Source organism: Ailuropoda melanoleuca, chromosome 16, assembly GCF_002007445.2.
Source record: "Ailuropoda melanoleuca isolate Jingjing chromosome 16, ASM200744v2, whole genome shotgun sequence".
NCBI lineage: Eukaryota > Metazoa > Chordata > Mammalia > Carnivora > Ursidae > Ailuropoda > Ailuropoda melanoleuca.
Window position 1 is genome coordinate 44238057 of NC_048233.1, and position 17229 is coordinate 44255285.

General features: G+C 45.1%; 1 protein-coding gene across 10 annotated transcripts in view; it reads right to left on the reverse strand.

Moving 5' to 3' along the window:
- Positions 1 to 792: 792 nt before the first annotated feature.
- The window catches only part of TESPA1 (thymocyte expressed, positive selection associated 1), a 35417-nt gene continuing 18980 nt past the window's right edge, over positions 793 to 17229 (reverse strand). For 2 of the 10 annotated variants that reach the window (XM_019793464.2, XM_034644868.1), the window contains exons 7-11: positions 17032 to 17068; positions 16661 to 16759; positions 14366 to 14656; positions 10613 to 12554; positions 793 to 1584 (exon numbers count right to left, since the gene is read on the reverse strand). In XM_019793464.2, coding sequence (XP_019649023.1) covers positions 11600 to 12554; positions 14366 to 14656; positions 16661 to 16759; positions 17032 to 17068 — 1382 coding nt within the window. In that variant the 3' untranslated portion in view covers positions 793 to 1584; positions 10613 to 11599. Of the gene's footprint in view, positions 1585 to 8580; positions 12559 to 14365; positions 14657 to 16660; positions 16760 to 17031; positions 17069 to 17229 lie in introns of those variants that run through there. The other 8 variants (XM_019793466.2, XM_019793465.2, XM_019793468.2 and 5 more) reach the window with 8 other exon arrangements.

The window sequence follows — 17229 nt, forward strand, 5'->3', positions numbered from 1 at the left end:
TCTAGGCCCTGACCTCGGTTTTCTTACAGTGTTTAATTTACAAAGCTTGTACTGTAAATCCTTTCTCAGATCTTTTGAGATACAAATCTTCTCCCAGCCTCGTTCCAATTCTACAACTCAGGCAGGTCTTTCTCTGGGATCTGAGAATGATCTCTCTGAAATGTAAACATCAAGGAAGATAGGCCCCAATCTCCCAAGTTCGGTAAAAGGGTGGAACCCAACTTCAGCGGGGGGNGGGGGGGGGGGGGGGGGGGGGGGGGGCTAGCTCCCGTGGTCACAAAGAAGCCAGAAAGCTTACTTGTCCTTCAGATAAGGCCAGTCAGCAAACCCAGGTGGTCTAAGATCCCTGCACCGCAGCTCTTAAACTCTCTGGCTCTCTGTGTTCTAGCTTGACAACCAGACTTCACCAATGCACTGTACGTTCTCTCCTCCGGCCGCCAATATTTTTGAAATAAAATCTAGCCCTGTCTCTTCATCATATCTGGTATGATTTTTTTGTTCTTTGACCCTCACGGTGATGCCTTCCCTCAAATCCCTCTCTCCTGGTCTTTGCTGTCTTGCAAGTTATTGGGCAACTGAGTAATACATTACTGGAAATATATGTGTGGTGTGTGTGTGTGTGTGTGTGTGTGTGTGTGTGTATCATCTCTCCTGCTCTACTAAAGTTTTCTTAGGGCAGGAACATGCCCCAAACGCTCTGTACCACACACTGCCTGCGAGAGGGTGGTAGGGCTCAAGTCTTGTTTGTTAACAAAATATTTTCCCTACTACACAAACCACAGCTGTTAATTCTCTTTTAAAACATGCCATGGTTTTAAAAAATATTTTTATTTGTGTTTTGTTTTCTGCCAGCAGAAAATACTGTGATTGTATTGCAATGGCCAAGATGAAGGATGCTGAGTCCCACTCATCTGTTTTCCTATGAAGATATAAAATTTGAGCTAGAGGAAGAAATTTGGGATAAGGGGGAGGATCTTCAGGTGAGACTTTGAGAAGAAGAGCAGGACTCTGGTGTTGTGGAAGACTTCCTCGAATTTAATCAGGAACACATCAGGATATAGAGAGGCTCCAAGGGAAGAAACCCCAGAGCTGGGTGCACCAAGGTTTCAGGGCCTGAGGTGGGATTTCTCCTTCTTCATTTAGCTTGGGTCCTTTCAGAATATTCCAGTAGCAATCCTTGTTGCCCAAACTGGACATCGTTAAATCCTCTAACTGCCCTAGGCAGTGTCAAAGCTTGGGAGCAAATTAAGTCTTGTCTAGATTACCACTGTCCATCTTGCATATTCTAATGCCCACATGGTAGAGAAACCAATGCACACAGAAATGACGTGACGTGCCTCAGGCCTTTCTCTGTGCATGCAGCGTGCACCATAGCCTCAGGGCGAAGGTTCCAAGTCTCTCAGTCTGGGCTTCTTTCCAGTGTACCCTGCTGCATTTCTCCTACTGAGTTCAGGGTCTGTAGGGGCAGGGAGAGGGAGCTGGGCGTTGGGGGCAGCACAGCCCCTTCTAAGAGGAGGCGGGAGTTAGGCTCGTCTCTGAAGCCAGTGCTCTCAGAGCACGTATAGTTGTGGTGCTGGAGAAAGCCTGCAATGGGGATGAAAAGGAACACATCATGCATTTTTTTTTTAATTTTATTTATTCATTTGACAGAGAGAGAGACAGCCAGCGAGAGAGGGAACACAAGCAGGGGGAGCGGGAGAGGAAGAAGCAGGCTCATAGCAGAAGAGCCTGATGTGGGTCGATCCCATAACGCCGGGATCACGCCCTGAGCCGAAGGCAGACGCCCAACCGCTGTGCCACCCAGGCGCCCCCGCATCATGCATTTTTGAGACAACTCTGGGTACTGGGGTTGGTAGGTGCTTCCTCCCCCACCTGTTGAAATGTTTCTCTCTGCTGAAAGTCACATGTAGAGTGATTAGAGGCGGCGGCGGCAGCAGCAAGGAAACCCTCACGTAACTGAGAGTTTCTGCTGTGCTCACCATGAAGTGAGGTTCCTGGAGGGGTTCGCTTCTTATGTTTTTATACTTACAAAGATATACTTTTATCCTTATTTGTCTATATGGATTGCTGAACACGGCTGGAGAAAACTATTATTGTTTTTAAAAGAGTGTATTTATTTATTTGGGAGAGGGAGAGCGCGCAGGGGGGCAGAGGGAGAGGGAGAGGGAGAAGCAGACTCCTCGCTGAGCAGGGAGCCTGATACGGGACTTGATCCCGGGACTCCAGGATCATGACCTAGGCCGAAGGCAGATGCGTAATGGACTGAGCCACCCAGGTGCCCAGGAGAAAACTCTTAAATCCCCGTCAATACATATTCTGCACCTTGAGCTGAACCCTAATATTATTCACCTATTCAACTATTAATATGTGCTTCTACTAATAAACATTTCTCATTTATTTTTCATAGTGACCATCTCAAACCTTTACTATTATCTTCAAGTTCCCTGCCTCACACTGTTTAGGGATGATCCTTTCTTTAGGAAAAAGAGAGAAACCAACAGGCAGAAATTTCTTGACTTCTCCAGGTGGCCAATATAATTGGATTCACGTTTGTCCTTTTCCCTTTTCTCTAATCTCAAAGATCTGTACCTCTAGTTCATGGCTAAGCCCTCCAAAAGCACTTTGTTTTTACTTTTAAATTAAGTTTTCAAAAGTGATTTGGATCTCAACTCATTCCAATTTTCCAGTGACTTCATATCATCATTCTCTCTTCCTTCCTGAACCATGGCCTCCCCTACCCTATTGATTCTTTCCCTTCAGCAAATTATAAGCTTAAACCTTCCCCATCCTAGAAAAAACGGAACATTCCTTAATGTCTCTTGACCCCCTTATCTACTTTATTTGCACAATTTCCTATTCACTTTTCACATTAATATTTTAAAGCCCTGTCATACAAATAATAATTCTCTTATCAATGTTTCTAATCATTGTGTAGTTGCAAATCCAATGGTATCTTTGCATTCTCCTTCCTTCTAGATATTTTATGACATGTTATTGAAGACTACACCCTCCTCCTTGAAACAAATCTCACTTGGCTTCTATCTGAAACTTTCTTTTTCCAATCCATATGGCTACTCCTTTATGGCCATCTTGTGTTTGATTTTTAAATATTAATGTTTCTAAGGGTTCCCTTTACACTTTGACTTCTGACTCTGCATACTTTCCTGAAGCAAACTACTGTTCCTCATGCCCTCACCTACTAGAAGTAAGCCTTGAATCCAAGAAGCTCGACCCTCAAGCCCATGTATCCAGCTGCCTCACGGACTTCGTTCCTTGTTCTTTCTCTATTTTAGTATTTCCGGACTTCCTCAAACTCACCGTATCTAAATCTTAACTCATCAAATTATTCTAGACTTGAAAATAGACCGACAAGATTACCAACGTTCTTTCAGGGCAGCGCTAGTCTCGAGTGTCTCTTTCCAGGGCTATTTACTACTCTGTCGGGGCAGAGGTCGCCTCACAAATGTATGTTGAGTAGAGATGCAAGTACTTTATTTCTGGTGTAACCAATAATTTCAGAGATGAGAGTCTTATGGTGTCGCTGCTTGGTAAGTGGTTTTGTAGCTAACTCAGGTTGTCTCTTTATAACTAGCTTCTTAAATATTCTTTGGACCAGTTCAAACACATTACTGGAATTCTTATTAATTGATGAATAAAATCTTTGAACATGTTTGTCTTATATTAACACGAGAGTCATTATTTTATCTTTTTGAAAATTATACTTTAAAATATTTGCCTTCCAACTTGCTACTTCTCCTGTATTTTGTTCTTAATAAAAGGACATCAGTATTCACTTAGTCATTCAAGAAGAAACCCGGAAATTTCCCAAGGTTTTTGCTTTTCCTACCCGCTCCCCCAAACACAAATCTGATCGGGCCTCCATTTTGCCACTGGGCATATTAAATATCTGAGTGCCACTCGTCCCCTCCATTCCTAGTACACACGTCTTATTTCTCTGGTTGTCACATTTCTCCTCGGTCTTTTGTGGTAGGCTTTTAAATGATCTTCCTATCTCCATTGGCTCCCTATTCTATCCATCTCCCATATTTCTGCCAGAATGATCTTTCCAAAAGATACATCTAATCGTATAACTTGTTTTGTAAATTTTTAAGTGCCTCATCTTTCTAGACTAAATCAAAGCACTTTAAATGACAATTGATGACTTTTGTTTCATATCTAATTTCTATTTATCTTTCCTATTCTTAATTTTGGTCTCCCACATGTTGCCTTTCTCCCACGTGGCACAAGGTGTGGTTTCTGAAGATATTATGATATTCCACTTCTCTTTGCCTTTGAGCATGTTTATCTCTCTGTCTCGTCTGTCCACGGATAGACCATTGCTGCTCCCTCTACACCCCCCACTATTCTTCCCGTTCGACCTTTCCTCATATGTCCAGATTCATCTGCACATGTCAACCTTTAGGAAGTTCATTTTTCTATGTCCCTGTGGCATTTAATGAATTCAATAAAAGTAATTGTTTATTTTCTTTGTCATGTCTTTTGCTAAGCTGCGAGCATTCCAGCTTAATCTGTACAACATTCCTCTTGTCGGTGAGTTTCTAGGAAGACGCGCAAACTCCAGGGGTGACAACGGTAGTGAGGGTATGGGTGCTCAGTGCAAAGGCTTGGGCACATATTTAGTGATGGTCAGACTCCAGGACATATCATGAGGCTTGCTCTGATCCCTATCTACAGCCCGGACTCCTGCACACCCAGGGCAGTGTGTTCTGATGAAAGAGCACTGGCTTGGGAGTCAGGAGATCTGAGTTTTAACTAACTAGTTATGTGATCCTGCAAAGTAAATTTTTTCTCATCTGGTCTGTATGATTAAAAGACTGACATGGAGTAATGGCTCTGAAAGTGCCACATAATCGTGAGGCCCCGTCCACCTGAAGGGCTAGGCCGGGTGCTGTGGCTGCAGCCGGGGCCTCTGCTTGGCACATCTCCACGAGCAATGTCTGCACTGCAGACTTTGTGCACGTTGACCCCTGAAGCTGAGGGGCTCCACAGCCTCGGATGTAGCTTCGGAATTCCACAGAAACATCTGAAATGTCACTCAGAAAATGGGCATTATGCAGGGCAGGGAGAAAGGATCCTGCTTCCTTCCACAGCTCCAGAGAAGAGTGGGGCAGTATGGGTAGAGGGAGGGCCAAGGGAGAGAAGAGATGCACACACAGGTGTGATGGCAAATAGAATGAAAAATGAGAGGCTTCATTTCCCCTGTTGTGGAAAAGGCTCCCCCCTCCTTTTCAGAAAGTGTGTTTCTTTAGAAAACTTCTAAGTTCTCCCTCTTTTTGAAATTTATACACATCTTTTTAAAACGCCAAATAAGCCTCTTGCCACCTTACCACCCTGGTATGTCTTTCTCAAGGACTATGGAAGCCATTGCTTTGAAACGTAATCATCAAAGACCCTCGTCTCTCAGTCCCCATGAGAGGGTAGGAGTCTAACTGAGGGGCCCAGCTCCCTCTGGCAAAACCACCTGTGCCATGAAGATACAAGAAGTTGTATTATTCCTTTGGATAAAGGCAATTAGTTGACACAGTTGGCCACCCCAGTTCCGAGGTGCATCTAGAATGAACGTGTGTGTGACAAATTGTCCTGCGAGTCCTCTTCCTTGAGGACTAGTTGTTGTATGTACGTAAGGGGTTTTATCTGCCTGCTGATAGAAGCGGGTGGGATTTCTTTCTGTCTCTGCGATCTCTTTAGTGGATGGCCTCTGACACACATCCTATTCAAAAATAAAACTCTTTTCTTTTTCTTTTACTTTTCTGGAGAGGTTTTCTGCGTTGGCAGATTTTGTTTTTAGAGCACTTTTTTTTTTTAAAGTAGACTGCACACCAGCAGGGAGCCCGACTCGGGCTTGAACTCATGACCCCGAGATCGAGACCTGAGCTGAGGTCAAAAGTCAGATGCTTAACCGACTGAGCTACCCAGGAGCCACAGAAGATTTTGTTTTTAATTATATTTCCTTGATAGATGCGAAATAATCTTGGTAAGAATTCCAAATGAGGCAAAAAAAAAAAAATAGTGGCCACATTCTCATGATATCCTCTTGCCTTCCCCTCTCCCCTTCCCCATCTCTCCCTGCACCTCCTGTCTGACAGTCTCTCTTCAGAGACTATGCCAGTGTGATCATCTATAAAATGAGGAACAATAAAAAAGTTTTATCATTGGATTAAATGATTTAATTTCCACATACTGCTAAGGCTTATGCCTGACATATAGTAAGCACTACATAGAAACATTTGTGGTTAATATTGTCACAGCGGAAAATCTTACAGCAAAGAGCAAGTCTGTCTACCTGGGTCATCGAGGTTCCACTAAGTGCCAACAGACAGCTCTGAATTACCTGCCATTTGGGATTATCTATGACTAGTCTCCTTCTTTACCCTATGCTCTGCACCGGCTCCTCCCACTGCCACCATCAGAGTTGCCCAGAAAATGCAACTCTTGTCTCTGATGTGATCACTTTGCAAGCAGAACAGATTTTAGCCTGAGTTACCTCAGATCTGCTAAAGGAAACAAAAAATAAAACCTTGGCCCTGCCTCTTATAAACTTGATAAACGTCAAATGGCTTACATCTCAGCAACGGGGCACTAAGAGAAAGGGCCGTGCATCTGACATTTTTAATATGGTGCAAACTATGAGGAATGGTGAGGGTCATCCTTTCCTGGGATCTGGGAGGAAGATTAAGACCTCTTCTCTGGCAGAGACTAAAGGAGAGAGTGGAAGGGAAGAAAACTGATAGCTGGGGACACGATCCTCTTTTAAGAGAAGGTCCCCTTGTGTTAACCACAGAGAGGCACTCACTTTATGTAGATGAGTTAGGAAGAAAAAAAAAAAGGAACTCCTTCTTAGGAGATGAAGACCCTTGAGATTTTGGATGGTAAGCACAGTAGAGCTGGATTTCAACCCCCTTTGTCTCTTTGAGGGTCTTTGTGCAACATGAGGCTATACATCTGGACCCCATGGCCAGATGGGGGCTGCTACCCCTTCCTACCCATGCTCACACCCCTCTCATGCCTGGTGACAAGTCGTAGGTGAAGAGGGGCTTGCTGCAGAGCTCCTGGGAGATCATTAATCCCCAGGAGATAATGACAGGCCCTGGAGGAGGCAGAGAGGACTTGTTTCTCCGTCGATCTGAGGAACTGCCCCAGCTCACTCTGCCTTTGATAGTAGTAAGTGAATTTCCCCCTTCCAGATTTATCACGCAGCCTTTAATCTTGGTAGTCCTGAGGTGCTTTCATGGGTATTCCCCCTTCTTGTGCTCTCTTAACGGATGATAGCGGAGTGGATTGAGAGAGATAATGCATAGCTTTGTGAAAAGATGATTAAACAAATATATGGAACATCTGAAAAGTTGGGAACCACTGTGACCCTCTGTCTCAGCCAAAGACCGTGTCAGTGAAGAAGAGATCTCTTAGTCTTCTAGGGAATCATAGAAGGGAAATCTGCGAAATCATTTCCTCATTTACCTGAGAGAATAAGTATATTTAATTTCTAAAGTTACTGTGTTTCATTGAATCTGATAAGCCATCTTTTGCAAGACTCAATTATTTTGTATTTCACTAAGGAGGAAAAAAATAGAGACGTTAGCTGACAATGCCAATTGTTAAGACCCATTCTATCTCAGAGATGTTAAAATGTGGAAAAATGCATGCCTTAGAATAATTGAGATACAACATTTCTAACCACAATGTCTTGTGCTGTGATGAGATCCCATAACTCTGGAGGAAAATGGAATGTCGTTCCTTATCTGAAACGTATAGCTCCTAGCAATCCTTTCTCCCTGGCAACTCGGTTCTAATCTTTCTGTACACTGACAGTTGGCCAAAGGTGGGGCAGGTGTGTGAGAGGAACTGGCGTCCTGGGTTTTGCAGGTACCGCCCAGAAAGGTGTATAACCTGGTAGGTCCTGCACCCAGCCTGCTTTGCCAGACATCTTGGTATTTTTTTCTTGTGCGAGGCTGACATCTGCTGGACAAATAACACTTGAGCAAAGCTTCGCATTTTAGAGTAAATTTAGGTTATTGGCAAAGTATCATATTCTATTTGAATACGATAAGACTACCAGTTAATTTCCTTTTCAAATTCACACACTGTGGCTCAGTCTGAATGAGTGGTAGCAAGAAAGCTTACTCTCAGTGTATCTTTAATATGTGAGGGTAAAGCTCTTTGATTAAAGCAGAGTGAACGAGAGGAGCAAGGGGGGGGGGACAGAGGGAGAGGGAGAAGCAGACTCGCGGCTGAGCAGGGAGCCTGACATGGGGCTTGATCCCAGGGACTCCAGGATCATGACCTGAGCCAAAGGCAGATGCTTAACCCGCTGAGCCACCCAGGCGCCCCTAAAACAGTTATTCTTCACCCTCATGGTGCGCCGGAGTCAAAGTGATGGACCGTTTATGAGGATGACACGACAACCCTCCCATTCCACATGGCTTTTTTGCTTTGTGACATTGTCAGTCCTGTTAAAATGTAGTCAAAATCTCGGTTGGCCTTGTGACTTGATTTAACCAGTAATGTGGTGGGGGGGACATTATGAAACTTGTAACACACCCATAAAAGGAAGCATTGCAATTTCAGTTTTTGCTGAACATTTACATAAGACAAGTCAAGACTGGTAAGGAATGACACAGCGCACAGAAAGGGCGCCCCCTGCTGGTCAAGACCAACGTTCCAGACTTGCGGGGAGCCCATTTCTGACCCTTCAGTCCAGGCCAGACAAATAGCCAAAGAGAGCTGCATAAGGGACCCCAGGTGAGACAAGCAGTAGAACCTTCCAGTAAACCCACAAAATAGTGACAAAACAGAAACAACTTTTTCTTTAAACAACTGCATTTTGGGTTTGCTATGCAGCAATAGGAAAGTTTTAAGAGAAGAAGAAACAAAAACGCCCAAGTCCAAAACTTAAGCATTTAAGCCTGTTGGTTGGAGTCCCAACAACAGCAATCAAAAACATCTTGTAGGCTTGAGAAGCGCCGATCTAAGTATTTTATGCTTTTCTAAAACCAGCAACAGCTGCAGCAACATCATTATTATTCTAATACATTACCTTCACACACTCCCTGTAAGGGGTTGAAACTACAGAGATGCCAGTCCACATATATGTAAATATAATTATTATTCTCCTGTTATGTAGGATCAAATTAAAAGTCCAGTGATTTTTGCAAGATCATGGAATTAGTATAGGGTTGGTCATTTGACTCCATATCCTAAACATTCCCCAACTATATATAATTACTGCTGCCTTCTGATAGTTACCTCCTTTGTGACTGCTGTATACAAACAATTTATATACCTGGAGATGAAAGTAATGAGTAAGAGAGAAAGAAGAGTGACTAGGGCCCTAAAATCATAGAGAATTAAAATTTAAAAAGTTGGAAGTGTAAAGATCTTTGTGATTCTGGACAAGTAACACTGCACATTAAAGGTATTGAGCAAAAACAACTCTTGGGCCAGGAAGTGCAGTAAACTAAGACATTCGAAATGGAGGGAACTCTAAGCAAGACTCATTGACTTGATTCAAGAAGGATATCAATTTCTACTATCTTAGAAAATTTATTTGTTTGTTTGTTTGTTTGTTTGTTCATTCATTCCTGACGCCCTCTTCTCTCTGGCACTAGAAGGTAGGCGGTAAAAACTACAGAAGCCTCATTTATACTAAGTTTAACAAATCTTTAGTAAAAATATTCAGAGGCATAAGGGATATCTCTGATACAGTTAATGCTCAAAACTCATATCAAAAGGAAAGACATTTTAGCTTCAGTAACCACCTCTGTGAGATTCCCTGTCCTTCCCCGAGGGAAGGAGAGCTACAGACATCAGACCCTCGCTGCAGGAAGGAACTCAGAGCCTAAGGGAGCATAGCTGCGAGATACCCGGGGTCTTCCCCATGCGGTGATGTGGGCTGATCAGAATGCGGGCTGATTAGGATTCCCCTTGAGCAGGAGCTGGGATGAAGGTCTTTATGGTTGGTTGTCACCTGTTAAAGAGCCATAGCAGGGTGCTTCTCGAACTTCAACGTGCAAACAAATCACCTAAGGATCTTGATAAAATACCTTAAATCTGGGATGGGATCTGAGACGCCACATTTCTCACAGAATCCCAAGTGATGCTTCTGCCGCCGGCCTGCAGCCTGCAGTTTGAAGGTTATGCAGTGCTAGAACTCTAGAACGGCTCTCAGGTGGTGATTGCCAGACCAGCAGCATCAGCACCAGCATCACCTGGGAGCTTGTTAGAGATGCGGCTTCTTGGGCCCTGTCCAGAGCTTCTCGACCAGAAACTCTGGGATTTGGGGCCCAGACACTGGCATTTTATTTAACAAGCCCTCCAGGTGAGGCTAAAATCTGAGAACCACTGATCTAGAGAAGTATCTAACCAGCCATAATAGAATCACCCAAGGAGCTTAAAAACAGACAAACAAGAAATCAGGCACTGATTTCCATGCCATATCAATGAAATCAGAATCACAGGATGTGGGACCCTTCCTTGTGGATATTTAAAAAATTCTTCCTGGGCAATTATAATATGTTGCCAGGTTTGAGAATCACTGCCTGGAGGAGGGCGGGAGGGAGAGAGAGAGAGAGAAGGGAAAGAGAGACCCACTTACTTCTTGAGTCTTTGCCAGCAAAAGTCTAGTACAGGTGGGGGTGTCTGGGACCGTTGCACCAGCAGCTCTCGTCCTCCTCACTATGGCTTTGCACCTGTAACCAAGGTCCCAGCGGAACTTGGAGCCAGTGGGGAAAGATGTCGGATGGCAGGTGGCTGTAGGGGAAAGAGGCTGAGTGTACTTGAGAGACTCGGCTTCTTCTCCGGTGGCAGGAGTGCGGTGGTGAGGAAGGCAGGAGCTGAGGCCCCGCTCTATGTCCAATGAGAGGTGGCGTACATGCAAACAATATTGCAAATCATCACAGCAGGGATCTGGGAGCTTTTCCAAGAGAGCTCAGCACTGGATGGCAGTACTGTGTAGAGTCCCAGGCAAGAGGAGTTGGTGGACCGACAGGTTGTGCCCACCTGGGTCCTGCACTACCCCTTCTAGAACACGCTCTGGTTACACAGGATACCCAGATACGCTGTTCAGATGCCCCCAAGTCTGTTTCAGGGACTTGCACTGGTCTTGCCTGGTGTCTGTTGTCTTAAAGGGTCGACCTCTCTACTAGTGTGCGCGCCCCCAGGCATGAGTGATGACCAGACGATGGCTATTTGTGTGGGTGGGGGGTGTGTAGCTTTTGGATACGCAGGCCAGGTGCTCACACATCTATGTGCAAAGTCTTTTATGGGCATGGGAAGAGCAGGGGACAGGCCAGAGCTGGGGAGTGGCTCTGCCCGCACGGCCGTGTTCTAGCACAGAAGTCCTAAGAGTCTGAGAATATAAACTTTGAACCTGGACTTCTAGGTATTTATGGTTACATATTTATTAAGGTAGAAGACAGCATATAGTGTTTAGCTTAGTGTATCGCCAACCTCTATTTATACCCTGGTGTGGATCCCACAAGTGAACGAGCCAGGTGTGCTTGATGAAGGACTTCCGCCAAGATCAGATCAGATGAGGAATTAGAAAAGCTCCGAAAACCTGGATGTTCTTCGGGAACCAAGCCTATTTATCCTTTTCCTTCTCTACGAACCTGTTCCCCAAAGTTTCTGAATGTAATTCAAGAATTGGTATATCTGGTGAGGACAGGGGGCCTGGAGTCCCTTTACTGAAAGGCAAGAATCCAGAACCTTTCTCTGCCGGCCTCTCTCTTGCCCCCAACCCGCTCACCTCCTCCAAGACACAAGTGTCCCACAGCTGCTGGGCTGGAGATCCGTGCAGCGCTCGTTGCTCCTGACTCTGCTGGATGATGGACAGGTCCAGTGACTTAACTGTCTTGCTCGTGGGATTCTTCTGAAACAAGCTCTTTCTTGCTCTGCTCTTTCTTTTCCAGGAAGTCTCATCTTTGGCCAAATGGACTTCCTTATTGGTGGCCTGTAGACCCCACAGCTGTCTCTTCACCTGTGCAGGGTCTGTGCTCCGCTGTAGGTCTGCTCCGGGCAGAGAATGTGTGCAACAGGCTGTCTCTGGTTTAGGACCCAGAGGTTGTGATGGTGCTTGCATTGTGGACATCCCCTGCTGTGTTTCCTCTTTGGGGCAAAGGGCACATGGACCAGAAGTGGGCAACTTTGGATCCCTGATGAGGGGCACAGGATCTTCCTCTGAGCCTGGCCCAAGCCCAGGGTCTTGCTGCAAGACAAGCTTCTCTCCTCTCACTCTGTCCATCACTTCCCACACCACTTGGTCCAAACTGTTCCTTTTGGGGATATTCTGGGGTGGTGACAGCCGATCTCGGGGGCTCGTATACAGACACATCTTGGAGATGGCTTTCCGGAGGCGCTCTCTGGGGGAGTGAGGTTCAGGTTCTGGAGCCAGGATCCTGATGGATGGCAGATCACTTGGGTTGTAATTCCAGAACATGTGGGATGGTGTGAACTTCTGGACAGGTGTCTTAGACACATAGGAGTAGAGACAGAAGAAGGCATCAGCAGTGACAGCCAGTGTTTGCACCTGCTTAAACCTGCCTGGGCACAAGGGTTGAAGATGGTGAATCTGGGGGTCATCAGCATACAGATATGTCTTGTATCTCTTCCTTCAATAGCCTTCCTAAGACTCAAAATTCAGAAAGAAGATGCTATTTTCCCCACCAATGTTTCTCCCACTTAGATTTCTCACACCCAGGATCCCCTTTCTTGACTTTCTTGACTTCTTGACTCCCTATCCCGAATAGATATTTTCCTTCGTCCAAAAATTAATTCTATATGGGATGAGGAACTTTTCTATACCTTGATTTCACATATCTTTTCTGCTGTCAGTGTATTCTAAACAAAGGCTTTGATTATTGTTTGCTTTGGATGACAAACATGACCACAAAAGGACAAAACCCACCTCATTTTCTTAGCAACAAAACTTTAGGGTTCTAGAAGGCTCCGGAGTGGCAACAAATTGGAATAATGGCAATTACTAACCAATGGACTAGGATGCAGAAATTTGATGTCTTTTTTTTTTTTAAGTAAATTCTCTGTCTGACGTGGGGCTCGCACCACGATGTCATCATTTTATTAGACCTTGCTTCACACAGTGTGGTCACTAGTCCAGAAGCACTGGCATTGCTTAGGAACTAGAAATAAATGGAGAAGCTCTGGCTGTATCTCAAGCATTTTAACAATATCGTTTGGTATTTCATATGCACATCCATGTTTGAAAAGCACTGTGATAAGCCACACATCTCTTAAACTGTAAGCTTCCAAAAGGCTTAAGAATCCTGTCCCTCAGGGCACCTGGGTGGCTTAGTTGTTAAGCGTCTGCCTTCCGCTCAGGGCATGATCCCAGGGTCCTGGGATCAAGCCCCGCATCAGGCTCTCTGCTCTGCTGCGAACCTGTTTCTTCCTCTCCCACTCCCCCCGCTTGTGTTCCCTCTACTGCTGGTTGTCTCTTGCTCTGTCAAATAAATAAATAAAATCTTAAAAAAAAAAAAAAAGAATCCTGTTTCTCTTGTCTTGTCTGTTGTTCCAGAATTTAACACCTAATTATGTACCTGGCACATAAAATAAATTCAATCAATTCGACTCTAATTTTAGCGTGCATAAGAATCATCTAGGTTGTGAGAATACTCCAACTCAAAATCTTTGTTGCAGCAGGTAGAGCTCAGGAGCGTGGTTTTACCAAGGTTATTTTAAATTGAATCTGATGAAAAGAATCTAAAACAACACTGTCAGAAACACAACCATGTTGGGGGTGTAGCAGAATGTAATTTGAAACATATTCTAACATATAGAATCAAATAGAGTCTTTTATGCCTCATCCAGCTAGAGAAACCTCTCATACCTTTCCTTAGTGTGAAATCAGGACAACTTAAATAATCGTTTCCGTGGATATGGTCTAAGGATTGTACATAAGAATCTTGTTCAAAATAAATACTTGTGAGCCTTTCTCTCTGTGGGAAAAAACCTACGAATATGAATGTTTTATAAAGTTCCCAGACAGTTTAACATATTTAACTTTGAGAACTTTGAGAACATTGCCCTAAAAGGAAATGACTTTAATACAGGGACTGTACAAAAACAAACAAACAAACAAGCAAAACAGTGGCTGTAAATGGGGAACATTCTATTGCTCCAACTGAGAAATAAAGACAGGGGTAAGATTTAAAGGCACTGTTCTCATTTGATTCCATGAAAGGAGAGAAGGCCTAAGAAAGCAACAGTGACGTGAGGTCTCTTGATGACTATTTCTTTAAGAGGAAGAAGCGGACATCAAAGTTCTCCATCGTCTCTGAAAACAGGGTGCCAGGACATAGACCGAGGAGACAAAGGGTGGAGTGAAACTGACCAAGAGAAACGAGGATCTGGAGCCACCGATCCCCGTCGTGAATGGCGGAGAAGTAGTGCAGTGGGTCCATGGGAACACTCACTGGCCAGCATGAGGCAAGGGTCCTCCATCTCAATCCTCCGCACCTGGGCCTTCAGGAAGAGCTGGAAGTCGATGCCTCTGGCCTGAGAGGGGGTGCTGAAAAATCGGGCAGGAATCCGCGAAGTGTCCTTGTGGTCCTCTTGGCCAAAGCCCAGACTGAAGAGGACATCTTCTGCGTCTTCTTGCACCTTGTCCAGAATCTCAGAGATGCTGAAAAGAGGGAGTTTGGTGAATAGGGGCAACTTCGAGTGACAGGGTCATCCAGAGTACTCAATAAATGTGTCAGGAGACTGACCTGCATTTCTGATCATTTCTTTACCTTCCATTCTGACTCTGAGAAAAGCTTTCACTTCTGTGAACCTACATTTTTTTGTCTGCAACGTGGGAATTACAATCCGGCTCTGGTTTAAAAATTGAATTAGATTCTATTGCGGTACTTTATTATTTTTTTTAAGGATTTTATTTCTTTATTGAGAGAGTGAAAGAGACAGAGCAAGTGAGAGTACAAGGGGGGGGAGAGGTAGAGAGAGAGAAGCAGACTCCCAGCTGAGCAGGGAGCCCGACTCGGGGCTTGATCCCAGGACCCAAGGATCGTGACCTGAGCCGGAGGCAGACGCTTCACTGACCGAGCCACCCGGTGCCCCATTGCAGTACTTTAAACACCGTTACAGATGAATGAAAATTCGCTGCGAGAGGGATCTGAAAAATCAGAAGCATTCTAGATTGAAAGAAATCTTGTGTTTGTGTTATTAAGCAGTCGTTTCCCACCTGCACACTGCGGGAACCACCACCTACACTGTGGTTCGGCTGGCTTTTGCCAAGGGCTTTGCAGCTTGCTCCCCAGCTTCGCCTCACGGTTGTGTGGGACAGCGAGGCAGGAAGTATGTCAGAAACACAAAACTCGTTTTTATTCTTACCCCGAGGGTAAAAATGGACCAATGTAGGTATGTTCAATATTTTGAGAGGTAGGTTCCTCTGACGCACTATTTTCAGGACAGAAGCCCTGCATTAGGACGGTCAAGTCCTCTCAGTCTCTCTTGGAATGGCACTCACATGTATCTACACCCAAATCCGTGTACCAGCAAGCTGGGTGACACACGAGCTCAGTAACTACCCATTGCACAGAAATAAGGCGTGTGGATGAAAAGTGCAGGATGGGAGTATAGCCGTGATACTGTGGTAACATTGCGTGTGACAGAGGGCGACGACCCTTATCACGGTGAGCACAGCATACGATGGTCGAATCACTATGCTGTACACCTGAAACGAGTGTGACATTGCATGTCAAGTACACTTCAATAAAAACCTGCAGATATCGGAGTCTCATCTCCAGAGATTCTGACGTAATTGAAGTGGGGTGCGGCCAGGGCTGCGGCCCGGTGAGGGCAAATCGCTATGGGTAGTCACATGGCTAATAAATCTGAGAACCGGGTCTCAAATTCAAACTTTGAACCAAATTCTAAATACTTTTTCTTTTCTTTTCTTTTTTTTTTTAAAGATTTTATTTATTTATTTGACAGAGAGACAGCCAGTGAGGGAGGGAACACAAGCAGGGGGCGTGGGAGAGGAAGAAGCAGGCTCCCAGCAGAGGAGCCCGATGTGGGGCTTGATTCCAGAACGCGGGGATCACGCCCTGAGCCGAAGGCAGATGCTTAACGACTGAGCCACCCAGGCGCCCCCCAAATACTTTTTCTTATACCACATTAGTTTTCACCACTTTCCATCTTGTTTTAGAGTTATTTGTGTGTGCCTTTTGTTCACCCTATTTGATTGTTGAACTCCTGGGGGCAAGCACTTTGCTTCAACTTTTCCAATTCCACATAGTAATGCCTGGCCTGCATTAGGGGACGCAAAATGGCCCTAGTGAATTAATATCTTCTTGTTTCATTCAATCAACAAATCAATCAATCAATCAATACCTTCATTGATTATTGATTGAGCACTTACTGTAAGTCCAGGAACTGTGATGACCCCCATGCTACACCTCCTGGGGTACAAGGTCACCTCCCTTTTACAGAGCACCCAACTCTAAGCAGTAGGTCCCCCTGCATCCCCCAGTGTTCTTGAAGAAAATATGGTCATACGTCTCAAGTATGTGAGTGCACAAAACCTCCAGTAAGAGATCCCAGAAAAAATGGGCAATGGTCCCTGGTTCCATTCTCTTCTGCCTCTCCTCTTCCCCACCCTTACACCTCTGCCAAACCCAGTACCTACCTTGAACTAGTCTTGTTGGTGCCACCAGTCATGCTGCTGGAAGCCAAGCTGCAGCCGAGATCGAGGAGCTGGCAGGGCCGGGCTGTGTCCAGGAAACTCCTGCAGGGATCAGAGAGGATGTCATACTAAGCTTGTAAGCAGTCTGCACCCTGGATCTAAGACACGTTCTGCTGGGCATATTTACTCCCGGCTGGGTACCGTCTACCGTCTACTGGGAAAACCCAGTCTAGGGGCTCATTCCTAGTTGGAAAATCTCAGTCTCTCCTGTGACTCTTGAGCTGGTCATTTTCATCTCTTTGCCTCTGACACCTCCAGCAGTTCACTAGCTCCTAAAGAAGACACCATTCCGTCTGGAGGAGCCTAACACTTACCTGGAGAAGACTTTGCTGTTGGTGGCCAACAGTGTGGCTGGACAAGGAACAGAAAGGCAAAGACAAAGTTAGAAGGGAAAATGAAAATCACCTAAGCTGCTTCTTGGAACGTAACACTAGCCCCCTTCCCTCCCCTCTGCCACTGCTACAGGCTAGCTGAACCCCATGAACTCTGCTCTTTGTGGGGGTATCTAAAGT